Genomic DNA, 26,919 nt, shown 5'->3' with positions numbered 1-26,919 from the left:
TGACACTAATTGAGATTTTTGCCACCTAAATTCTCTTCCTCAGTCTTCTAAAGGTAGTTCTAAATTCTGCAATGGTTTTTTGTGTTTTGTTTTTTACTGTCGTCAGCTCACTTTCCTTCCTATTGCCTTGCTATCTTGTCTTTCAGTTTTTCTTCTTTGGGTTCTTCTTTCATAGTGTTTATATTATATTTCGTTTCCTGGGGAGTACAAAGTGATCCTTGCTTAAATTTTCTGCTGTTTCCTGCAGTAAGATTTGTTTCAACATATATTTCTCATTTGCTTTTCTGTTGGTTACATTTCTTTCCATTCGTCAAATATTTTGCAGAACTTTTGCATAATTATTTTTCTGCTTACTCATCTTTGAAATAAGTTAAGCCTGTTTCTTTCTGCTACTTGCCAGAAATATTATGAATGGAAAATCTTTGGCAGTTCTTCCTTTTTATTTGCCTACTTGTTGAAATTTAGTTTTGCATTAAGGACTTGCTATTGGATATTTTTGTTTCATTATTTATCTGCTTATAGCCTAGGTTGTATGGAATGAAGAGGTGGGGAAGAGAAGTTGAGGAGAGAAATATGACAGGCTTGGGTATATTATCTTAGCACACACAACACCCACCCTCCAATTTTGTTGAAACAACTGGAGTTCTAACCAGTCTTGCAAACTCTGGAATTAGGCAGTATAGTCTGGGACAGGCTAATTCGGTATAAAAACCAATGTATCAAGGGCCATTTGTTTATTGAATAGGTGCTCATTTTTCTTTAGTAAATTGACTTTAATTGTTAGCTGGAAAATTCTTTAGCAGCATCTCTCTTCAAGATTAGCAGTGTCTCTAGGTCATCATTCCTAAATGGAATGGCTAGAAAGCTGTATTCAGTGAAAAGCAGAAATATTGGTCACCATGTTTCTTTTAACATGGTAGCCCTGGCCGTTCCCACTGATGGCTACTCATCTTTGCTGGGTCCTACTCCCAGCCTTTGCTCTTCCAAATTGAGTGTTAGTTGGACCTTCAAAAACTTTTCCATTTCCTTTCCACAAATCTAAGTCACAAATAGGGGAGATGAGTCGTGAACTTGGTACTCTCGTCTAATTAGTTCATCTTTAGTAGGCATTCTGGGGGCTTGTGGAACGGGATTGTGGCCATTTTATAGTTTCAGGACAAATGCGGAGTTTCCATCTCTCTGTTTTGGTCCTTTATGATCTTTTAAGTGGACTTCAGGGAAAAGAGATTTAGACGTTAAGATGTTTTATATATTAACGTCTATTTTATACTATGAATAATAACTTTATTTTTTTGTTTTATAATTTTAGTTATACTACCAATTGTGTTTTATATATATATATATATATATATATATATCCCAAATGGAATTTGTGTATCATCCTAGGTGTTCTTATCTTTAAAGTGACTTTATACATGGAATTTCTTCAATTTTTAAAATATTCAATTAGTAACGGGAAAAATCTGTAACAAAACGTATTTGAAAATGTAGCTCCCACCCCAGAAGGTTGTTGCTTTCTTGAAGTTATTTCTACTTTTATTTATATCCTCTGATTTACTGAAAATATGTAGCCTTGGTTACGCTATCCTTATGAATTTCCTCCCCCCCCCCAAGGAGTAGTTTAATATTTATGAATGTGCCATTGCCCTGCAGTCCTCACAAATCTCTAATATTACTAAAACCAATCAAGCAGCCTGAAGACATCAGAAAGCATTCTTTCTAGACAGGGAGATGAAAGTGTCACCCAGATGCATGAAAAATTCTTCGGTGCATCAGTTTTCTCTGTTTCTCACAGTACTCCTTCCTTTCCCTGTACTGAAAGTTTCCATTTGGGTATTCTAGTAGATACAGTAGACACTTGATATTTGGGATTTTTCATGAATCCTCCAAGCCATGCATTTGAAAATATTTAAAACCTTATACCCAAAAAGTTGAGAAACCCCAACTTCCAGGAAGATTTTCAATGACTTGGACATTTTTTATATATCAAAACTTTCCAGTATTCTTTTGGTAAGTTATTTGATGAAAGTAAAGGCACTCCTGATGACAAATAAAAAAATAACAAAGGCAAAATGAGAGGCAGATGCTGGGAAAACTGGGAGAGTAAGGTAGGTTCACACACCAGATGGGGCTTCTGCACACCAGCCTGAGTTTCTGAGGGTTCAGATATTTGGGGCTGCTGGTCAAACCTATGAATGTTAAGTGACCAAATGCACATTTTCCCAGTATTGGTTCTGTGGCTGATAATATTTAAAGAATCCTGTTTTCGTCAGGTTCTTTGATCTCTCAAGGATAAGCAAGATAATTCTTATTTTACCAACCCACGTCTTCAATGACAAACCTTGTGGTAAAGATCCCTACTGTCAGATTTTAACACTGGGCTCAGAATTCCCATTGCAAATTTACACTTGGTTTTCCAATTAAAATGGGCTTTTGCGAGTCCCCTGTTGATAGCCATTGGCTTGATAAAAAGGAACTTCATTTGCAGAAAGGGTGTTTAGGGAGCCCAGTGCAAGGCTGGCTCTTCTGCTGTTGCCTTGAGCCCAGTTGTGCTGAAAATATTAAACTTTGGTAAATTAGGTGAAATTGCAGCTTCCTGGCTGATACAATAATGCCCTTTACTTTTTTTCTGGAAACCATCTTCAGCGTGAGTTGTCTGCACAGTGCTTCAGCTCTAAGAGAAAGCAAATTCAGACTATCTTCCAAATCCAGACAACCTTTCCATTTTCAAGATAATTGTGTCCTATCCCACTTATCTAATAGTGCTTGTACTTTCAAACACATAGAATTGGATTACTTTATTATTTTAGCACCAGCTGAAGATAGCATTACTTTATCATACCCATCCTCAGATAAGCGGCTGGATCCCTAAAAATGTCAGTCTTAAGGAAAAGTAGGAACTTTTCCTTTATTGATTAATACATATTTTAATAGGAATAGTGAGCTATGGAAGGAAATCCTACTTCTAGTCACGTTTATTTTCAGGTTTTTTTTCTTTTTCTCTTTAAGAAGAGCATTAATTCTGAGGCGTTTTATTCATTGACCAAACATTTATTGATCAACTGCTATGTGCAAAGTTCTGGTGCGTCTTCACCCAAGTATTTTAAACTGGAGTAAATGCAGAATTAGTAGAAAGGAACTAGGCAGCCTTGCATGTCTCTTCTTGATATATGCTGTGATTTCTTCTGAGATGAAATCACTGGCGACAGCTTTATTGAGCTGTCTAGGCTGCTGGCTTCTCAAAGGCTCTCACATTGGTTTTTCAGGTTAAGACCTTATGCGTCTAGGAGAGTTCAGTTGAAACATATTTTTGTTACTAAGGACACTAAAACCTTTGAAAGCACCTTTACCAAGGTCTTCGCAAGGTGGTAGAGTCCAAGGGTTGCTTTTGGAAAAATATCTACAAAAGCAGATGGAATAGTCCAGTGAGCCCCCATATAACCACCGTGGAGTTTAGGGTTTATGGATGTTCCTCCAGGGTTCAGAGGCAGGGGCAGAACCCAGGGACGTTGCACAGTGAGCCCTGGGGCCGTTCGCAGACAGAATAGCTTAGGGCCGAAAGAGGGGAGGCCCACGCCCAGATAAATAGCTGGGAAGCCAGACTGTATCACGCTGTCATGGGATCACTCTCCTCTAGTATAATACATGAGATACTAACTAATCAATGAGATGCTAACCAACATGATCCAGCCCAATATGAATTAGAGCAGGGGTCTGACAGCTTGTTCTGGAAAGGGCCGGAGAGTCAACATTTCCGGCCCTCTTATCTTTGGGACCACGACTCAATTCTGTCCTTGCAGCGCAAAAGCGGCCCTAGATCAATAAATAGAGCCACACGCGGCCATTGATAACACAGAGGAATGGGGCAGGCAGTTGGTCCAAGGAAGCTCTTCTCAGAAACGGGCAGGGGACGAGTTCGGCCTGCGGACGGTAGTTTGCCCGACCCCTAGGGACGGCCTGGCCCCCGGAAATCCATTCACCGTCCCTCTGAATCTGCCTTCAAGCAAGGGGAGGTGCTTGGAAGTCCCTTGCAGCCTCTGCGCGTGGGACGATCCAGCAGAGAGACTACTCCGTTTTCAAAGTTTTGGAAGTGGGCCCTTCCCTCCCTGTTCTTCCGCCTCTCCGAGCCCTCGCTCTCCTCCGCAGGGGCGCAGAGCCAGGTGTGGTCCGCTTGGGTGGGCTGCGTGGGCTTCGGGGAAGAGCGCGCGGCCTCCCAGGGGCAGGTGAGGGCGCAGGAAAGTTGGAGCCCAAGCAGCACGGCGTCCAGCGCCCAAGCCCCAACCTTCAGGTGACCCCGCGCGGCGGCGGCGGCGGCGGCGGCGGCGGCGGCGACGACGACGACGACGACGACGACGACGACGACGACCAGAGCCCGCAGCAGCGCCGAGCGCCTCCGGGAGGAGAGGAGGCGAGCTGGGCGCCTCGCCACCGCCAGCCGGGCTGCCACAGCGATCCGGGGCTGGGCGGGAGCCGGGGGAGAGAGCCGGGCCGCGGCGCCTACCTCTGCCCGCTGAGAGCGAGCGGGCCGGGCCGGGGGCGCGCCGCCGCCGCCCCTCCCCGCCGCCTTGAACGCTGGAGGTGTGCGTGGCTGCGGCGGCGGTGGCGGCAGCGGCGGCGGGAGCCGCCAGTCGGGGCCGCCCGGGCTGTGCTTCGCCGGGGCGGCAGCGGCAGCGGCGGCGACGGCGGCGGCGGCGGCTGCGCCCGTGGCTCAGGATGCGGCCGGGAGGCGCGCTGCTCGCCCTGCTCGCCAGCCTCCTGCTGCTGCTGCTGCTGCGCCTGCTCTGGTGCTCGACCGACACGCCCGCCCGCCCCAGGTAACCCACCGCCGCGCTCCGGCCGCCCCTCCGCGCGTCCCGGGGGGGCCCCGGCCGCCCCCTGCCCTCGTTCCTCTCGGGCGCGCGGACTTTCGGCCGCTGCGAGGACGAGCCGACGGGCAGCGGCGGCCTGAAGGTGGGGCGGGACGGGGGCGTCCGGGAGGCGGCCTGGGTGAGTGGCGGGTATCGGAGGGGCGACGCTAGCCGCGGCCAGGCACCGGCTGGGGCGCCGGGGGACCGGTCAGAGCGGAGAGGGAGCTGCGGCGCCGGACCTGCCGTCGGGTTCCCCGTCGGTCACCCGAGCTCTCCCGGCGGGTCCGCGCTTTCCCTTTCTTCCCGCCCCGAGCCTCTTCGCAAACTCCGGGGTTTGGGAGCTGCGCCGGGAGCCAGGGCGCGCGAGGATGTCCCGGCCGCTGCGCTGCGAGCGCGAGGCCGAGCCTGCCAGCCAACTGCTCCCCAACTTAGTTTGCTTCCCGGCTGTGCAGGTTCTTGGTGGAGGAAAGCAGGGAGGCCATCCACGGCACCCGCGCCGCGCCGAGGACGCCCGGGAGCCCACCGACCCGGCCCCCGCGCACCACGAACAGGTACCCGCAGCGCCGGGCGGCCGGAGGGAGGGCCGGAGGGAGGGGGCGCGTCTGCACCGCGGGGCTCGCTTCGAGTTGTCTGGCTGGGACCACACGATTGAGTGGATTTGAGAGAGAGAGAGAGAGAGAGAGAGAGGATGTGTGTGCCTACGCGCGCGTGTAACTCTAACACTCCCTCAACCTCCCCTGTAAAGCCTGTCCCTCGATGTGGATGGTCTTCGAACCAAGGGAGATACGAAAGCAGCTGCACTTTGAAAAAACTGGGTGCTGAGTTCCCTTCGCGATAATGGTGTGCTGGAAACCTCGAGAAGCAGCTCAGCCTGTCTCTCGAGAGGTTTGGTTGGTTTGCTTTGTGTCTTTATGCTTTCAAGTGCACCGGTGTAAGATTCACGTTTGGGAGCGTGGAATTCTGTGCTCAGTGTTGAGAATGTTTTTGTCCTTACTGAATGGAGACAGATTTTTTTCTTCGTCACTCCTAGGAGTATTTATCCATGTGCAATAATTATTTGGGTTTTATCTTTTCTTTTTAATCTGTCGTAAAAGTAATCCATTCTTAGTGCAGAAAGTTAGATGATATGAGAAATGGATTTAAAAATATTCACTCGGAGTCCCACCACCCAGAGATCATATTAAGGTTTTAGTTTATATTCTTCCAGGAGTTTTTCCCATGTACATGTATTTGTGAAATATACTTAAGATTGTACATTGTATTTTGTTCTGCCTTTTATCTCTAAAAAATCAGACATGTATGTGTTATTACAATTTTTTTTTGCAAAACATTGCTTTTAATTGTTGCATAATTCATCGTATGAATGTGCTATAATCTATATAACGTTTTATTTTTGGACACTTAGATTGTTTCCTGTTTTGTTTTGTTTGCTATTAATAATTCTATGAAGTATATCCTTGTATGTAAATCTATCTGCATTTTCAGTTCTCCGAGGTGGATTGATAGAAGTTGAATGATTAGATCAAAGAGTATGTACATTTTAGGTACTGAATACATTTGGCCAGTTGCTTCCTGGATGGGTTGAATCAGTTTACATTTTCACCAGCAGGATCTACTGCTTTGAGCCTCAGCCTTGCTACTATTTTTGCTTCCTTTAATAAACTTATTTATTTTATTTATTTCTTTTTCGCTGCATTTCGTTGCTGCCCGCGGGCTTTCTCTAGTTGCGGTGAGTGGGGGCTACTCTTTGTTGCAATGTGCAGGCTTCTCATTGCGGTGGCTTCTCCCGTTGCAGAGCACGGGCTCTAGGCGCGCGGGCTTCAGTAGTTGTGGCTCACGGGCTTTAGAGCACAGGCTCAGTAGTTGTGGCGCACGGGCTTAGTTGCTGTGCGGCATGTGGGATCTTCCCGAATCAGGGCTTGAACCCATGTCCCCTGCATTGGCAGGCGGATTCTTAACCACTGCGCCACCAGGGAAGTCCCTGTTTTTCCCATTTTGTATACTGTCTCTTTTCCTCTATGTCTTGTGAATCCCTTTTCCCCTGTGTATCTTTCTGTGTATTCTTGGATCTTGGACCATCTTAATTTTCTGAGTGCATGACTTAAGGCTCTGGTGTAGTTCCTGCATGACCATCAGAAGGGTTTGGGGGATCTCAGAAGGAATCTTGAAGTACAGCACGACATTGCCTTCTGCAGCCTCCTACTGGAATCTCACAGCGTATCAGGGGCACTGAGAGATCCTGGGGTAACAAAGCTTTAGAGAAAAATATTAGCCTGTACTTTTACTTTATGCAGAGTTGTGTATTATAGGTAGTTTTCCAGTGAATTGGGGAGCATTGCATCTTTTTCCAAGTCCTGGTACTGTTATACATTCTGGTGTTGTCCCTTGGGAAGACTTAGAAAGAATGTACTAATTAAATTATCTGGTCATAGGCCTTTTTGGAGGTAATTCTTGGATGAATTTTTCAGCTTCTCTTGGCGTACTTCTTTCTACTTGGCATACTTCTTGAGCTAACACAGGTAATTCATATTTTTTTCGAAATGTGGTCCATTTTCTTAAGGTTTTTAATTTTGTACCATTCTGTTGTATTTTTCAAAACTTGTCTTTTGATCTACTTTATATCCTCTTTATCATTTACGATTGATTATTTATGTGGCAGGGATACAAATTTTAATCCATACCACTCGGTTGCGTAGAGAAATTATAATTTTGATTTTTCTGTAGCTGGTCTGATCTTCTTCCAAGAGCCCCAGCTGTAGGTAGAAGGTATAAGTAATAGTATAATAACAATACTAAAAGCAATAAAGATAGGCAGCACTTACTGAATGCTTATTGTGGACACTGGTCTAAGTCCTTTACATTTATTAGCTCGCTTAATCTTCAAAAAATACTGAGAGAAACTCTTAAGATCCTCACTTTACCGATGAGGAAATAGGCACAGGCAGATGGAGTCAACTGCCCAAAGTCACGGAGTTGACAAACTGTGGACCCAGGAATCAGACCGAGGCCATGTGGATCCAGAATCCCACACTCTTAATCTCCCTGCTGTGTAGTCTTTCACAGGTGCTGGGCAAGATGGAGCGTGTGTGTGTGTGTGTGTGTGTCCAGGTTAAAGCTTAGTCAGAAGTGCCAACTTAAGCAACTCTTTCTGGTATGTTTATTCTCTCTGGGAGCAAATGCTCACTGTTTCAGATTGTTTCCACCATCTTTTCTGACTTTCAGATGATACCCAGATCTAAGGGGGAGAGGGGCTGTGGTGCGGTGGTAGAGTTAAGCGGTAGGGTTCATGATCATGGTATCCTTTGACCCTCTGCTCTCCAAGGGGATGTTGTCCATTTCCCGTCTGCTGGGTGGGTACCCTGGTGATAGCCAGCTATGGAAGCTGCCTTTTGTGGCTCATTCTTCTCTCTCAGGCCTTCCACCTGCTGGTAGCCTCCACTGTCTTGGTCTCACCTGAGGTCCCATTAATGCTACATGTCAGGGATCTGCTGAAGATTCTCTTTTAGTTCCATCCTGAGTTGTCCTCTGCAACATTTGCTACAGTGCTACCTCACCCAGCTCTAGCTGGCTAGTTCCAGCCAGTCTGCCCACTATTTTGGGGCCCTATCTAAACATACACGGACCAAGGCTGGTTCAGGAAACTTAAGTATCAGGACCTCCCTCTATTTGCCCCACAAAGTGGATGTGACCCTGTGTTAAGTTAGTTTCGCGGTGGAACACTGCCCAAGAAGTGATCTTTTTCTAGAGTCCTAACTGGGGGAGGAGAGAAAGCCCCATCTACCCTTGTTGTTACCCTCACCTTTCTCCAAGCCAAAGCTCTCTCTTTCCTTTCTTCCTCCTCTTTCCATCTTTGCTCTAGGCTGGAAATGTGCAGGCTTCCCCTGCATCATAGTTTCTTTTTTTTTGTCCTGACTCAAACCTGAGGCTTAAGGGTGCATTGTGGGGACTGGGATTAAAAAAAAAAAAAAAAAAAATTGGGAAAGCTCCAGGAGCTGAGTCTTGCAGGTAAGGTAGTTAATGTGCTAAAGAGGCATAATGGGAGGAATTTAGAGAATCTTTTCTTGGGGCTGTAGCAAATCCTATTTCACTTGTCCAAAGCTGAATAATATCACCTTATTCTTTCTCTTTGCATTCTTTTAGGAAAAAGGCTTTATCTCTTTATACTCCTCCAAAGAATGCTTCAAAATAACTAGGGAAAAGTCATGTCAAAGTCAGAAAGACAAAAGAGAAAAATATACTAACAATTCTCAAATTATGACCCCATCACAATGGATTGTTTCTCTTTCTAGTAAACTTTGTCAATATGCGTCATTGGTTTGTTTGTTTTTCAAACAAACAGCTCTTGGATTTTATTTCTCACTTCTGATGTATGTCCGTGTTTTATTTCCTTTATGTGTTTTTTTTTTGGTTTGTTTTTTATTTCCTTTGTGTTTTTTTAATCTTAAAATATCATTCCTTTTTTTCCAACTTAATGTTTTGAAGTGAATGCTTCATTTATCGATTATTCCCTTTTTCTTTGTAACAACAATATTTAATACTATGCATTTTCCTTTGAATGCAGCTTTGCACCTGTTCTATAAATTTGGATACATAGTGTTTTGGTTTTTAAAAATATATTCTAAATTATTTATAATTACATTAGAACATTTTAGTTTTACGTCCATAGTTCTTTAGGAAAGTAGTCTCCCCCACCCCCAGAGTAGCAGTTTTAACTTCCTTCAAGAACGTTTCCTTTGCATTCACAGCTTGTCTGTTTGGTGCAAGAGGCCTAGCTTCCAGCCTGTCTTTTAGGAGAGTACTTGTAAATTTCCAAGTGGTTGGAATTTTTTTTCTTAAATATTAATTTAATATGTGTTCTTAAATAATACTAATTTCATTTTTGATTATAAAAGACACCAAATAAAATCCTGCCATAATGTTATAAGTGAGCTCCCAAATATTCAGTCATTAGACATGAGAGATTGGATTATTGTGACATGAATGACATGGCCAGAGCAAGTGTGTGTGACTATCTGGCTTGGAATTCCAGGGTCCCTCCATGGGAATTATCTAGGTCTTGGTTATGGTTTGCCATCTTTTAGTGGCAGTGTCCATTTTGGCTTTAATATCCATGGTGATGATTCAGGATCCTGTGGCTGGCTGGGACTTTCTGGATAGAAGCCACTGTTCTTTGAAGGTCCTGCTGAGTTGGTGCCTCTTTCACTGGCCCGTCTGGAAGGACTGGACTACAAGTCCATCAGAGTTGTGGTAATCCCACTTCCACTTCTCTGCTTTCCTAGAGAGGTTCGCCTGCTATTTCCATTAATGACCTTTCTTTCCATTCCCTGTGACCCTTTCTCCCTGCAGTAGAACTTGATTTGTCTCTCTTGAGAACTGGGGTTCAGTAAAGGGCAGACCTCAAAAGACAGTCATGTTATATCCCAACTCATATTATTGTAGGGAGCATTACTGCAGAGATGTTATTGTATGTTTTTAGATGAACACACTGAAAAGGAAAACCACCTGTCATTTCAATGTTGAAAAAAATGCTAGTGTTCATATTTTCAGTCATTTTATATGCACATATCTAGTAATTTTGCTATGCATATTTTGGTATGGATTAGTAACTTGTTTTTAACAACATCTGAGCTTTTCTTCATGTCATTAGTATTCTTCTGCAACATAATTTTTAGAGCATGGTGTTTGAACGTATGCACATACTGTAATTTATTTATTCTTCCCTTTGGTCACTTCCGTTGTTTATTATTTTTGATTTTGATGTGTATTCTAATGTGAACAAATTTATAGCCTTACACACAATCTTGATTATTCAGATAAATTCCTAGAAGTGGAGGGGCTTGATCAAAGAATATGTGAAAATGTTAAAATGTTGCTATGACTTGTCCAAGAACAATAGTTGTTCCAATTTATTCTTTTGTAAGCAGTATATGAGAGTGACCATTGTCTCAAATTCTTGCCAGTTCTGTGCATTAGAGTTTCTTTTCACTTTTTAAAATTTCATACTCAAGAATAGTATTTCACTGTTGTCTTAATATGTGTTTATTTGTTTACCATTGTGTTTAATTTTTAAGATGTTTGTTGACCATTTACATCTCCTTTTAAATATTTTATTGTTTAAAATTTTTTTTAAATTGAAGTATAGTTGATTTATAAAGTTGTGCCAATCTCTGCTATTCAGTAAAGTGACTCAGTTTTACACATATAGACATTCTTTTTTTAATATCTTTTCCATTATAGTTTATCCCACTAGATTGGATATATTGATAGTTCCCTGTGCTATACAGTAGGACCCTGTTGTTTATCCATTCTAAATGTAATACTTTGCATCTAGCAACCCCAAATTCCCAGCTCATCCCTCTCCCCACCCCCACCCGTGGCAACCACAAGTCTGTTCTTTATGTCTATGATTCTGTTTCTGTTTCGTAGATAGGTTCATTTGTGCCATATTTTAGATTCCACATATAAGTGATATCCTATGGTATTTCTCTTTCTCGTTCTGATTTACTTCATTTAGTATGAGACTCTCTAGCTGCATCCATGTTGCTGCAAATGGCATTATTTTGTTCTTTTTTATGGCTGAGTAATGTTCCATTGTATATATGTACCGCATCTTCTTTATCCATTCATCTGTTGATGGACACTTAGGTTGCTTCTGTGTCTTAGCTATCATGAATAGTGCTGCCATGAACATAGGGGTGCATGTATCTTTTTGAATTATAATTTTGTCTGGGTATATGCCCAGGAGTGGGATTGCTGGATCATATGGTAAATCTATTTTTAGTTTTCTGAAGAACATACTGTTCTCCATAGTGGCCGCACCAACTTACTTACATTCCCACCAACAGTGTAGGAGGGTTCCCTTTTCTCCACACCCTCTTCATCTTCTTTTTTTAAATTGGCTGTTCATAGCCTTGTCTATTTTACTATAAAGATATTCTAGTTACTTGTTGATTTACAAGAGGTTTATAAGCATCAAAAGTATCAAACTTTTATTTATCTTGCATTTAAATTGGCTTTCTAATATAGTTAACATTTAATTATGTCTGTGGTTATTTAATCTGTAGAAGTTTTCACCTTTTCTGTATTCGTGTCACTTATACCTACTTTTTATTGTCAATTCTGCTTTTGAATTGATTAATTTATTGATATATTTAGTACCCTGAGATAAGTGGACATCTCTCACTTTAAAATATTTAAATCTTTCCTCCTTCTAGAACTTCTTTTAGCACATGGCAAAAGGGATGGGCTTTTTTATTAAGTTACTATTATTCTATTATATACTTTCTCCTTTGAAAATGACTATTTTTTAAATTTGAATTAAACGATTGCTTACAAATCTAAAAATACCATTTAGATTCTCTTTTCCGTGGTTGACATTTGTCTCTAAATGATCCTCTCCTCATTTCTTTAGTTCTTTGTTTCCATTCCTTTCTTGGTCAGTTGGCATGTCTTCTTTCTTCTAATAGTTTTAGCTTTGGAATGTGGATAGTAGTGTTTCTGAAACTTCAGATATTTAAGAATGCAGTTCTTATTTTTCATCCATGAGTCGTGAATTATTGCATCACAACTCCACTTTTTAAACATTTTCATCTTAAAACTTTTGTAAGATGTTCCTCTATTTTCTGGCTGTTAGGACTCTGAGAGAGAAATGAAGGTAATATTATTTCTTCAAAAGTAACCTATTTGATTGTTTTACTGGATCCTGTCAAGATTTTTTCTTAAACTGAAAATTTAAAAAATTCACAGTGCTATCTGTGTCTTTGCAACTACCTCTTTTGATTAATTTTGTGCATAAGCATTTTTAATCCACTGACCAGGTTATTTTTAAATTTAAAAAATTGTGTAGTATACCTTTGATTATTCGATGTGTTCCACAGAGTCTGCTTTTATTTTGAGAAGACAGTCTTCACTTCCTATCTTCTGTCACTATACCTCTCACCCACCATCCCTGTCCCATGTAAACAACTTCACTTCTCTTTCTGAGTCTGCTTTTCTCTTTGTCCTTTTCCTCTGCTCTCTGGTATGGCTTCTCAAATTTGTCCTCTACATTCCTGAATTATTTTTCTCTTCGTGTCAATTCTGTTTTGCCCTGTCTAAAACAGTATATCTATTACATTTTTAGATGTTACAATTTTTTCCTTCTTCCAGCCTGCTTCTTATCAACTCAGTTTGTATCTTAGAAAGCATCTAAGTCACATTTTAAACCCCACCTTCCATTTCTTCATATTTTCTTGTATATTCTTGAGAACATGAAGCAAATGCTTTCTAAAGGTTTCTTCTGTTTCTTATAGTAAATGTTTTTCTGAAGTATGATTTTTCTCTGCATCTTAAGAATAATGTTCTATCCCTAAGTTAGAGAATCTTTTAATAAGATTTATAACTTGGGAGGCTTTTTTTACATATGTTAATTTATTTATTGCATGCAATAGAACTGATGAGGTAGGTATTATTCTAATTCCTATTTTTTTTAACTGAACTATAGTTGATTTATAATATTGTGTTAGTTTCAGGTATATAGTAAAGTGATTCAGATATATATATATATCTTTTAAGATTCTTTTCCATTATAGGTTATTACAAGGTATTGAATATAGTTCCCTGTGCTGTACATTAAATCCTTGTTGTTTATCTATTTTATATATAGCGGTGTGTATCTGTTAATGCCATACTCCTAATTTATCCTTCCTGGGGGGTTTGCTTTTTAATTTATATATCCCCAAATGAGGAGTCCTTTCTCTGGCCTTGTGCTCATCAGAAAGAATGCCTTAGAACCCCTAGTGGCTCCCACCAAGGGCTGAAAGATCCTGCTTCTTAGAGTGTCCACCAGATGAGAGACTGAGCCATTTAGCCCTTAAACAAATGTCTGATTTTTTAAAAATTCGAATTGAAAAACAAATCTGGCAAAATACAGGTAACATAAATTTTACTAATTTGACTTTTTAAATACTGGACCTTAAAGCTATCTCTTGCTCCCATGTCTTGACCTCATGACTGTCAAAAAGTGTATATTCCTGAGTGGTCCTAATCAACCTGAACTTCCGCGGCTGCCAGGGATGGTGGGTGACATATGTCACCGGAAATCCAGAAATGGCCGGGCTCCTGGGGCTCTCCCCATATCTGCCACCCCCTTCACATTCTAGGGTGTGTGAGATGGCTGATTCCCTTTCTATCCCCTTCCATTCCCTCAGTGCTGCTTTATAAATGATACGATACGATATGATATGGAAATGATATGGTAATGATACGGTATAGTATGATATGATATAGTGTGGAATGATGTGATATGGTATGGTATGATAGGGTATGGTATAATATGGTAATGATATGGTATGTTATGGTAATGATATAATATATGGTATAGTACGATATGCTATGATATGCTATGCTATGATATGATGGTGGTATAATCTCGAGAGGCTGTAGAAAGGCAGCAGTGCATAAGCAGTGGTGCAGCAGCACCCAAACCAGTTTCTGCTGCCTCAGGAAGCAGGTCCTTCCTGTGTGGGAGCAGCCCCCTGATTCTGTGGTTGGGGCAGGCTCTCCGTGCTCAGGTAAATAAAGATAGGCAGTGGGAGGAAGATCAAAACCGCTCTAATTTTTTTTCTCCCTAGACCTGCTCTGTTTCAGGGGTGAAAATTTACATCAGCTGCTGGTAATTTCTCCATGTGATGCCCTATTACTAATAACTTTTCCTCTCCCAACCTGACACATTTCTAAAGCAGCTATCTGTTGCCATCAAAACGTGTGGCTGTCATTTTGTGTAGACGTGTGTACTTCCGTAAGAGTGTAAATAGTCTGGAAGAGGGAGAATCAGGCCTTGTGGACTCGCTCCTGTCACACTGGGCTCATAACTGCGAGCTTCAGAAAATTCAAGATGAGCGTGAACTAGAGGTTGTAGAAAAAGGCTGTAGAGCTACACATAGCTCTGGAACAGCTGGTTTTCACCCTTTTACCCCTTTCCTCTGCACCCCGCCCTCCAAGTAGATGAAGGCTATTAAATTTTACTTTTGAGAATTGGTATCTTTGCTTCTTTGGTTTTAGAAGTAATGGTACTCTGTGTGTCCTGATGTTGAAAATTCAGTATGTTTTAAAGTTGCTTGGAGTCTGCTTGCTGGGTTCATTTGAAATGAGGCTTTACATCTTGCATTCCGCCTCCTTCCCTACTTCCCAATCCTATGTGTTAATTGCCCCTCTTCTTTTAAAGGTATACAGGGGGTTCTCCTCCATTTCGGCACTTCTGGTGTTCCCTGTTTGAAAATGGATGTATGGTGCTTCCCAGATGGACATTTTTTCAGTCCCTTCGTTCCCTGGTGCCTGTGTCATGTCTTTGGCTGCTCTGGTCTGGTGTAAGCTGCAGGGCACAATTGTCCAGGCGGAGGCAACCCAGAGAGAGGGCTTCAGAACACAGCCTTTAGTCCCTGCCAGGCTTCTGTGGGCACATTGACATGTGGACAGCAAAGCCAGGATGAACCTGCAAGACATGAAGAAATGTTCTGCTCTTTCCTTTGCTTTGTAGGGTAAGTGGACAGGGGATCAGGAGTTAGGAAGAAATGGCGTGTGATTGGCCCAACTCTCACTTCAGAGGTGGTTGGAGATGGAATTTAATTTTCTGTTTCATATCACTCCATTGCCTGCTGGACAGGGCCTCTCTTCACCAAGCGCTGGGGTGTTTCTTTTAAGACTTCAGAGCTGCCATTAGGCAGTCAGCAGACAATACTATTTGCACCCGGTGGTTCCATTGCAATGTAAATCAAGGTGGCCTTAGCGCTGTCTGGACTTGTGTATTAATTCACTGTGCCCTTCATAGACATATTCCTTGAACCAGCAGGCATTAGGATGAAACAACAGAAAAAAAGCCTGACTGCCTGGGGAAGGAATAAAGTTTTTTTTTTTTTTTTCAGGAGTTATAGAGAAGCACAAACATTTTGAAGGATTAGGTGCTAACAGAGGAAATATTGAGAGGTGAGGCTAGGACACAGCAGAAGGGATGTGACGAGAAGAAAAGGAAATAAATATATCTCCTCATCTGCCAGGAGAAGTTACTCTTTTTAGAGCCACTAGCAGAAGCTGCTCTGTGGTTTCAGGGTGCAGTGGTTCTGCGACCTCTCATTTGGGTGCCGAAAAAGAGGCTCTTTAAAGAGCAGTCAATGCTTTGAGTAAACTTTAGGGAAGTGTTCTTGCATCCTGGTATCTTGTTTCATGTCTCCTTTTGCCATTAAGAAGATGGTTATGGCTTTAGTATACTTATCTGTACTCAGTAAGAGAGTTAGCTTATCCGGGGCAGTTAAATCTATCTTGTCTGTACTTTCAGATTTAAAAAACTTTATTTTGTTCCCCGAAGTACTAAGAATACATGCTGTAGATAATCAGTCAGTAATTTCTTGGGAACAGTCATATCCATGGGCATATTATTTCTAAAGATAATTTTATAGGGCATAACCTGAGCTTCTGAAATTATTGAAGAATAATTTCCATTATCTTGTTAGTTACAGTTCTTGGTTCTAAAAACACTAGAATTCTCTAACACATAATTTTTAAACTGTGGTATTCCAAAAAACTAAGGTTGTAGGTTGTAAAGACCATTAATTTTGAAATTGATTAAAATCTCTCACTGGTTCCTGGAATCTTAGTTGGATTCAAGTGGTACCCTCACGTGCTGTCTCGGGAGGATATACTCAATATTCCATATATTCTTTTTGAGATTATACCTCATTATTTCCTTACTCTGTGGGATATAATGTGTGATCCAAAATTTTGTGTCTGGCGTGTATTTTTTTATAGCATATGTGCTACTTTGTTATTTCAGGGGAACATCCGTATTTTACATGTTTATATTTGTCACCATAGCTTTACTCTTTGCACATTAAGTTTGTGGGCACATTTTTGTGTTTCCCATTTGGGAGTTTATCCAATACTCCCTGTTTATTTTGGGGCTGCAAAATACTCATGTTTTCCATGTCTGGGGAATTTTATTCATGAGATAGATTGAAGTTCGGTGAGGTCTGTGTCTTGTCTGTTTCTTTCACCACAGTTATCTGCAACCCCCAGTGTGTTAGGATTTGAGTCCTCTTGCCTTGTGTCAGTAGTGGTACTAGGTTTCTGAAGGTACATGTGACCATGTTGCATTGCAAGAGAGCCATTTCACGAGCTTCCCTTGGTAAAATACCAATGTTAGCAAAACCTGATTTATAATTGTGTGGTTGTGTGTGATTATATCAAATAAAATTTTGTAATTGGAGGATGGATTAAAACTGGAGGATTGAAAACTCATATCTGCAATCATTTCTTAAAGGGAGAACATACTGATACATTAACAAAGAATTTGAATAAGTAGACGGGAACTTTTATGATACTTGTACTCTTAGGAGAATTTTTTTCTAATAAAAAATTTAGAGATTAGTGATCATTTATCTCTGCAGCCCATCATAGAACTGCTACTTCTGTGGGGTTTTGAGAACTCTGAAAATTCACAGAGCATGGGAAACTTTTCATAGAAGCGTAACTTTAGGTAAATAATGATTTAAAAAAATGCACGGCCAAAGCAAAGATTTAGTGTTCCTCATAGTTATGCTGGACTGCTGATGGAAGATCCTTTAAAACCAAGATGCATATTCTAAGCTAGAAGGTCGCCACATAAACATTGATTGTATAGTGTATTAACTACTCATGTTTGTGAACTGTAGGCTGGTTTCTTAGTAAAGCTCTAGCAATCTGAAAAAAGTGTAGATTTCACAGAATTTTGAACACTATAGGATTTCCTCCATTTTTCTCAAGAGTGGTGAGAATAAGACATGTATCACGTTTAAAAGATTGTTTTATATCATCTTTACTATAAAAACAATAAAGTAGAGGGCTGGTGTTTGGGGTAGTTTCAGATGTGGAACTTTCAGGGTTTTTTTAATAAATGTAATTAATTTTGTAAATGTAATCTAGAAATCTATGAATTTTATTCAGTGTAACAAATTCTTTAAAATGAAACTTATTTAAATTAATTAACAAGTTTAGAGGCGGGACTTCCAGATGGTGGAGTGAGGGTAGTGTCTACATGCCCCTGGATCTCTACATGCAAAAAAATGAGTTTAGACTCTAACCTGACACCGTACACATAAAATTAACTCGGCATGGGTCATAGCCTTAAGAGCTAAAACCATAAAGCTTCTAGAAGAAAACACAGAAAATTTTCGTGGCCTCGGATTAGGTAGAGTTCTTAGATACAACACCAGAAGTGTAATCAAGAGAGGAAAAAATTGATAAATTATGTTTTATCAAATTAAAAGCTTTTGTGCTTCCACATACACCGCTAAGAATATTAAAAAGATAACCCACAGATTGGGAGAAAATATTTGTAAATTGTATATCCAATAAAAGATTTGTATGCAGACTATATCAAGAGCTCTCACAAGAAGACAACTCAATTTAAAAATGGGCAGAAGATTTGAATAGACATTTCACCAAAGAAGATATACAGATGATAGAAATGGCCAATAAACATATTAAAAAAATGTTTAACATCATTAGTCATTAGGGAAATACAGATCGAAACCACAGTGAGGTCTCCACTCCACACCTTTTGTGATGGCTCTTCTAGTAGTTCCACCATGAGTGGGGCAGCTCCCTCCTGAAGCTCATGACAGTAGTCCTTGTTATGACCCAAGAAAGGTTTATTACACAAAGTGGGATGTCCCGAGGTGGGGGAGGGGAGGATGGCTCTCCGGGAAAAGTTCAGGAACAGAGAGAAAGAGAGGGAGAGAATAATGAGTACACAGGAGTTTTGTAGACGCCTTATGAGTCCACAGGTAATCCTAAGACCCTGAAGCAATTTACATTTGAGGAATTATTACAAGAGTGACTAAAAATCAGTATCCCTTTGGCTCCAGGAGTTGTAATTTCTTATTATGAAAGCCATAAGCTTTGCCATCCTGAGTCCTGTAACAATCCCTCATTCAAATTGCCATAATCAGTGGAGCCAGAGCTGACCTCCTATTGAAGAATGTTGGTGCTGGGAACAAAGTTAAGATCTTTCTTTCCTCATAGATAGATGCACACAGTGACAGGGAATTTTGAGCCTGTGTTTTACAGTTGAAAATACGTAAACGTGTGTCTGTTATACCACAGAGTATGATGAGACCCACTGTTATAGTTTAAAGGAAGGCACCAAGACATCTGTTTCCTACAAAGGGGGACCTGTAGTTAGCTAACCTTTAAAATGGTCATATCGGGGACAGGGGAGGCAGCAGTCTTTGGCAGACAGCTTTCTTAAGGCATATAGAATAGTCTGTTTAGGGGGTAAGGTCCCTCATTTTCAGCAGGTCCCATTTTTTAATCTGCCTTCATCTGGGCTCCAGGTTTGAGAAAGGATGGCAGAATGGGCAGGTGTTATTAAGTGGGAAAGGGAATTCTCTTTGGGTTTGATAGATCTGCAGGTGAGTAGTGTTCTCTTTTATGGCTAGAATGAGGGGAAGAGGGACCCTTGTTATATTTTGGTAGGATGTCATAAGACTTAAAAGTCAAGAGTTCCAGGTAACTATGGCAGAGGGCAAAAGAGATTTATCTGGGAGACCACTGTCCATTTTGTAATATCATGAGGGTGTCTTTGAATAGGTCATATGCCTCTTGATTAGGACTCTTTGTTAGGACTGCTGCCTGTAGACAATAGGAAGAATGGAATTCCCAGTGATGCCTGTTTTAAGACTCATGACTACACTGAGTGAGTAGCGTGTACCCCGATCAGAGTGGATAATATCTGGGGACCCAAAGGGAACTAACAGAGTTTTGGTGAGACCTACAGTAGTGGTGCCAGCAGTAGCATACTGGGAAGGATAAACCCAAAGTAGGCCCACATAAGTATTAATCACTGTGAGGCCATAGTGACTTATGCCCACAAACTGGGGCAACAGCTCAATACAATCAATTTGCTAATGAATGAAGGGACATTTGCTCCTTTGGTATAATCCTCATTGGCCACGATGCCAGGACGGAACAGGCCACAGAAATCGCATTGGGAGGCTAAAGTTTTGGTTACAGCCAGTGGCATTGGGATACCGTGGTGTTTGATACCATGTTTAAGAATCCAAGGTCCACAATGACTGGGCCCTTAGAGCCAAGGAAATGGGAGTGCTATATGAGTTTACTTAATAAATGTGAGCAAGTTGGTAGCTATGGCATTAAAGTGAGCCTTTTCCATGGGACCTTTAGAATGAGCTGAGTCATGGGAGACTTTAATGTAGTATATTAAAGCAACAGTATATTCCCGGTGTGGAAGGCCCCATAGGGAACAATCCTGAATATGAAATCTAGTTTGTGCTTGTTGGTTAGACCAAACAGTGGACCCATTAGCTACCACCAAGGAGTCTGTAAAAATATGGACAATAAACATACATTTATTGAGGGACTCCTCCAGTGCCCATGTGACTGACCTTGTGGCCCATCCTTTATCTACCATGTCTTGGCAGTGGGATGGAAAGAAGTAACTCTCCGGTGGATTCCCATGGGATGGTGGTGCTCTTGTCCATAAAATAAATGGATTCCCTTTCTCCTGGACTCAGGGGACCTTGCAAGTGGCCTGTGGGACCAGGTGAGGGGCCATCTTTCTCGGGCAAGGAGACTCCAGAAAGCATGAGAATGAGTGTGTAGAGTTTGCACAGTAAAGAAGCCACCAGATGCCACTGGTGGCATTGTTAGCTGGGTGGCTTTTGGGGTAGCCTCCAGGGCCTGTCATTGGGGTGACCTCCATTCAGATTGACCTGATTTTCTTGTGATTGCCTAAATAGATCTTAATGAAATGAGTAGATGGGATGTATGTTGCTTCCAGAATCTAAATAGGCAAGTAGATGTTGGGCTTGAGAGGCCGGGAAGTAGGGTTATTGACTGGAAATGGTTTGGAGCAGCCTTCTGGGGACCAAATGATGCCCCCAAATTAAACTGAGGTGGAAGAGTCTTGGATCTTTTGGGGTGCGGTGACCCAACTGTGGTTAGTCAAGATCTGGACCACAGTTTGAATGTCTTGTGCAGTAACTTCATGAGTTTCTGGCCTCGGTAGAATATTGGCATTCAAAGGCCATAGCTGGTGTTTGAGAACAGAGCAAACCCATGAAGGTCCTGTCTGCATACATGGTGGGGAGATAGATATATATATATATATATATATATATATATATATATATATATATATATATATATATATATATGTATATATATATATATATATATATATATATATATACACACACACATATATATATATATTTTTTGGCTACACCCTGCAGCATGTGGGATCTTACTTCCCCGACTAGGGATTGAACCTGTGCCCCTTGCAGTGGAATCGTGGAGTCTTAACCTCTGGACCACCAGGAAAGTCCCCCATGGTGGGGATATTGATGTAGCCCACAGGTAATTGAGTGAGGGTATATCGGGGCACCTCATAGATAGATGCAAATTGCGACTGTGAAGCTGGAGAAATGGGGACAGAATAAACTGTATTAGTGAGATCAGTAACTCTGGGGATCTACCTCACAGAGGGTATCCTACCACCCCTCTACCCACCGATGATATTTATAAACTTTCTTGCCTAAGGAGTCTTACTCTCAATTGTCAGGATTTGAGTTTTCACCCTGGGGCTTCTCTTTAGTGCAGAATTAATTTGTGAATTTTCCTTTTTAGGGTTTAATAAGGCTGTGACATGTTGAAATGCTAGAGCATTAAGAAGGATTCATAGTCTCTGTCGATGACCTTTAAGAATGCATTAGGTTTTTGTTTTTCGTTTTTTGGGTCTTTAGGAGGTGAGAAGATGAAGCTGGTTAACATTTGAGTTTTAGCTCCTGGATGCCAAGGGCGAGTCCCTCTGTGCCCCTGAAGGTCAGGATCTTTATGGCAAAATCAGGGGCAGGAACAGCTGCAGATGTACTTGGTGTTCTGAGTGTTCTAATTAACCATTTCCCGTCGGGCAATGAGCCTCAGCAGGCCACAGAGGGATAGCTCTGCATCCCAGCTCACCTGGGGGCCCCCCACGGGCTCACTGGGGCAATGGTGGTGGTGGAATCAGCGAGCACCGTCACAGTTTTGCTGGAGGCGACAGACGCAGGTGGGAGATGTGACTTGGAGACTGCTGGCACTAGCCAGTGAACAGTGGAAGTGCAAGTGCTACGACTTTGAAAAAGAGTTTGAGGGGGACCTTTGAGATGGCAGAGGAGTAAGACGAGGAGATCACCTTCCTCCCCACAAAACATCAGAAATACATCTACATGTGGAACAGCTCCTACAGAATATCTACTGAACGCTGGCAGAAGACCTCAGACTTCCCAAAAGGCAAGAAACTCCCCACGTACCTGGCTGTGTGGCTGAGAAGGTCTTGGTGCTCTGGCTGGGTGTCAGGCCTGAACCTCGGAGGTGGGAGAGCCAAGTTCAGGACATTGGACCACAAGAGACCTCCCAGCCCCATGTAATATCAATTGGCGAGAGCCCTCCTAGAGATCTCCGTCTCACCGCTAACACCCAGCTCCACTCGACGGCCAGCAAGCTCCAGTGCTGGACACCCCATGCCAAACGACTAGCAAGACAGGAACACAACCCCACCCATTGGCAGAGAGGCTGCCTAAAATCATAATAAGTTCACAGGCATGCCAAAACACACCACCAGACACGGTCCTGCCCACCAGAAAGACAAGATCCAGCCTCATCCACCAGAACACAGGCACCAGTCCTCTCCACCAGGAAGCCTACACAAAGTGAACCAATCTTACCTACTGAGGGCAGACACCAAAAACAACAGAGACTATGAACCTGAAGCCTGTGAAAAGGAGATCCCAAACACAGTAAGTTAAGCAAAATGAGAAGACAGAGAAACACACAGCGGATGAAGGAGCAAGATAAAAACCCATCAGACCAAACAAATGAAGAGGAAATAGGCAGTCTACCTGAAAAAGAATTCAGAGTCATGATAGTAAAGATGATGCAAAATCTTGGAAATAGAATGGAGAAAATACAAGAAACGTTTAACAAGAACCTAGAAGAACTAAAGAGCAAACAAACAATGATGAACCACACAATGAATGAAATTAAAAATACTCTAGAAGGAATCAATAGCAGAATAACTGAGGCAGAAGAATGGATAAGTGACCTGGAAGATAAAATAGTGGAAATAACTACCACAGATCAGAATAAAGAAAAATAAATGAAAAGAATTGAGGACAGTCTCAGAGACCTCTGGGACAACATTAAACGCACCACCATTCGAATTGTAGGGGTCCCAGAAGAAGAATAGAAAAAGAAAGGGACTGAGAAAATATTTGAAGAGATTATAGTTGAAAAATTCCCTAATATGGGAAAGGAAATAGTCAATCAAGTCCAGGAAGCTCAGAGAGTCCCATACAGGGTAAATCCAAGGAGACACACGCCAAGACACATATTAATCAAACTGTCAAAAATTAAATACAAAGTAAAAATATTAAAAGCAGCAAGGGAAAAACAACAACATACAAGGGAATCCCCATAAGGTTAACAGTTGATCTTTCAGCAGAAACTCTGCAAGCCAGAAGGGGGTGGCAGGACATATTTAAAGTGATGAAAGGGAAAAACCTACAACCAAGATTACTGTACCCAGCAAGGATCTCATTTAGATTCGACGGAGAAATTAAAACCTTTACAGACAAGCAAAACTAAGAGAATTCAGCACCACCAAACCAGCTTTACAACAAATGCTAAAGGAACTTCTCTAGGCAGGAAACACAAGAGAAGGAAAAGACCTGCAATAACAAACCTAAAACAATTAAGAAAATGGTAATAGGAACATATATATTGATAATTACCTTAACTGTAAATGGATTAAATGCTCCAACCAAAAGACATAGACTGGCTGAATGGATCCCAAAACAAGACCTGTATATATGCTGTCTCCAAGAGACCCACTTCAGACCTACGGACAAATACAGACTGAAAATGAGGGGATGGAAAAAGATATTCCAAGCAAATGGAAGTCAAAAGAAAGCTGGAGTAGCAATTCTTCTATCAGACAAAATAGACTTTAAAATAAAGACTATTACAAGAGACAAAGAAGGACACTACATAATGATCAAGGGATCAATCCAAGAAGTAGGTATAACAATTGTAAATATTTATGCACTCAACATAGGAGCACCTCAATACATAAGGCAAATGCTAACAGCCATAAAAGGGGAAATCGACAGTAACACAATCATAGTAGGGGACTTTAACACCCCACTTTCACCAATGGACAGATCATCCAAAGTGAAAATAAATAAGGAAACACAAGCTTTAAATGATACATTAAACAAGATGGACTTAATTGATATTTATGAGACATTCCATCCAAAAACAGCAGATTACAGTTTCTTCTCAAGTGCTCATGGAACATTCTCCAGGATAGATCATATCTTGGGTCACAGATCAAGCCTTGGTAAATTTAAGAAAATTGAAATCGTATCAAGAATCTTTTCCAACCACAATGCTATGAGACTAGATATCAATTACAGGAAATAATCTGTTAAAAATACAAACACATGGAGGCTAAACAATACAGTAGTAAATAACCAAGAGATCACTGAAGAAACCAAAGAGGAAATCAAAATATAGCTAGCAACAAATGACAATGAAAACACGACGACCCAAAACCTATGGGATGCAGCAAAAGCAGTTCTAAGAGTGAAGTTTATAGCAATAAAATCCTACCTCAAGAAACAGGAAACATCTCTAATAAACAACCTAACCTTGCACCTAAAGCAATTAGAGAAAGAAGAACAATAAACCCCCAAAGTTAGCAGAAGGAAAGAAATCATAAAAATCAGATCAGAAATAAATGAAAAAGAACCGAAGGAAATGATAGCAAAGATCAATAAAACTAAAAGCTGGTTCTTTGAGAAGATAAACAAAATTGATAAACCATTAGCCAGACTCATCAAGAAAAAAAGGGAGGAGACTCAAAACAGAATTAGGAATGAAAAAGGAGAAGTAACAACTGACACTGCAGAAATACAAAGGATCATGAGTGCTACATTTAGCTTTTTAATTAATTAATTAATTTATTGGCTGTGTTGGGTCTTCGTTGCTGCATGTGGGCCTTCTTTCGTTGTGGCGAATGGGGGCTACTCTTCGAGCAGGAGCTACTCTTCATTGCGATGTGTGGCTTCTCATTGCAGTGTCTTCTCTTGTTGCGAAGCGTGGGCTCTAGACGTGCGGGCTTCAGTAGTTGTAGCTCACAGGCTCTAGAGCGCAGGCTCAGTAGTTGTGGCACATGGGCTTAGTTGCTCCGAGGCATATGGGATCTTCCTGGACCAGGGCTCGAACCCGTGTCCCCTGCATTGGCAGGCGGATTCTTAACCAGTGCGCTACCAGGGAAGTCCCAAGCTTTCTTGAGGCCCCAGGAGGCCTTTTGGGGCCCGGAGTTAGGTCAGGTTGGTTAGGTGCTCTCTCCCTTAGAGCCTGAGCCTGGCTTGGTGTCCAGGAAGTACTTCATTGCTCTCCATATTTGCTACCACTGAGGGAAGACTGATCTCCAGAGGGCCGAAGGAGCAAGTTGGTGGATTCAGTATATGGTTGCCAAACCGATTTTCCAGAGTGAGGCATAGAGATTTTTTCATCCTGAGCCAATTTTTAAAGCTATATTAAAGTATAATTTACATGTACTAAACTGCATACGTTTGAAGTATTACAAGTTAATAAGTTTTCACCTAGGTATGAACCTCGAAACCATCATCAGAGTTCTGATAATGCCTATATTTACCTCATGTCCTATTATTATCTCTTCTTGCCCTTCCCACCTCTCCAGGTAACCACTGATGTACTTTCCCTTAGAATAGATACATTTGCATTTTCTTGAATTTATCTGATTGGAATCGTGAACTGTTTACTGGGTTTTTCTTCTGGTTTCCTTTGTTTCATAATTATTTGAGATTCATCAGTGATATAAACGAATAGCTCATCTCTTTACTTTTTGATGAGTAGCATTCTTATCTGGATGTACCACTGTTAGTTTACCCGTTCATCTTTTTATGGACGTTTAGGTTATTTCTAGGTTTTCACTCCTGAAAATAAGCTGCTACAAAAAAAAAAAAAAATATATATATATATATATATATACACACACACACACACACACACACACATATATATATCAACAATATTTAAACCTCTCTCACCTCCTCGCTTCCAAGATGACCAAGAAAAGAAGGAATAATGGTCGTGTCGAAAAGGGCCGTGGCCTCGTGCAGCCTATTCACCGCACCAGCTGTGCCGGATGCGTGCCCAGGGATAAGGCCGTAAAGAAGTCCGTCATTCGGAACATCGTAGAGGCCGCAGCGGTCAGAGACATTTCCGAAGCGAGCGTTTTCGACGCCTGTGTGCTTCCCAAGCTGTATGTGAACCTGCATGACTGTGTGAGTTGTGCCATTCACAGCAACGTAGTCAAGAGTCGTTCTCAGGAATCCCGGAAGGACCGAACACCTCCACCCTGATTTAGACCTGTGGGTGCCGCCCCATCACCTCCGCCAAAGCCCACGTAAGGAGCTAAGTCCTTGAAGACTGAAGAAATCCTGTCCCTGGGAAGACAATAAAGTGGAAATTATACTTTAAAAAAAAAAAAGGTACTGTCTACCTTTTTTTTTTTTAATTTTTCAGATCTTTTATCTGTTATGTAAAATTCACCTTTTAAACCTGTGGATACAGGAATTACAATCACAATTCCTTGGCGCCGTGGTAGCATGACTGTGCTAGTGCTCCCAGATGAGGGAGTGGTATGTGAAGTTCACAAAGTACAAATTGACATTTCTGTAACATAAACTCCAACATTAGTAAAATGATTTTTAGATGAAAGTCAAAACAAAATGGAGCAATTTGTATTACTGTCATAGAAGCCTGCCTACCGAAAGCCCAAATCAATGGCGATGACGAGTTTTGAGTGGCCAAGAATTTAAAGGGGGACTAAAAATCATGGTTTATTTGTTGAATGAAACCAGCCTTGGAATTTAAGAAAATCGCATTTTAAAGTTTAAGCACAGTTATAAAAAACAGTCTTTGAAAATTTTCATTTTTGCTTATTCTCATTTTCAGCAATCATAAAAAT

The 26,919-nt window shown here is 41.5% G+C and overlaps 2 protein-coding genes across 2 annotated transcripts in view; both read left to right on the top strand.

The window, feature by feature from the left end:
- Positions 1-4,713: 4,713 nt before the first annotated feature.
- Positions 4,714-26,919, top strand: part of ST8SIA6 (ST8 alpha-N-acetyl-neuraminide alpha-2,8-sialyltransferase 6) — a gene marked incomplete at both ends in the record, with an annotated part of 134,797 nt that continues 112,591 nt past the window's right edge. Inside the window, 2 exons of the mRNA XM_082845117.1 lie at positions 4,714-4,814; positions 5,300-5,398. Of these exons, the coding sequence (XP_082701243.1) occupies positions 4,714-4,814; positions 5,300-5,398 (200 nt within the window). The remainder of the gene's footprint in view (positions 4,815-5,299; positions 5,399-26,919) is intronic.
- Positions 26,012-26,311, top strand: LOC309965610 (small ribosomal subunit protein eS26-like; the record flags this gene model as incomplete). Its single annotated transcript, XM_082845185.1, has 1 exon — positions 26,012-26,311. One exon carries the CDS (start codon positions 26,012-26,014, stop codon positions 26,309-26,311), a length of 300 nt encoding a protein of 99 aa, XP_082701311.1.

The sequence above is a fragment of the Leucopleurus acutus genome (assembly GCF_964270905.1).
Source record: "Leucopleurus acutus genome assembly, chromosome: 1".
Taxonomy (NCBI): Eukaryota; Metazoa; Chordata; class Mammalia; order Artiodactyla; family Delphinidae; genus Leucopleurus; species Leucopleurus acutus.
This window is presented reverse-complemented; position numbering and strand designations above follow the sequence as displayed.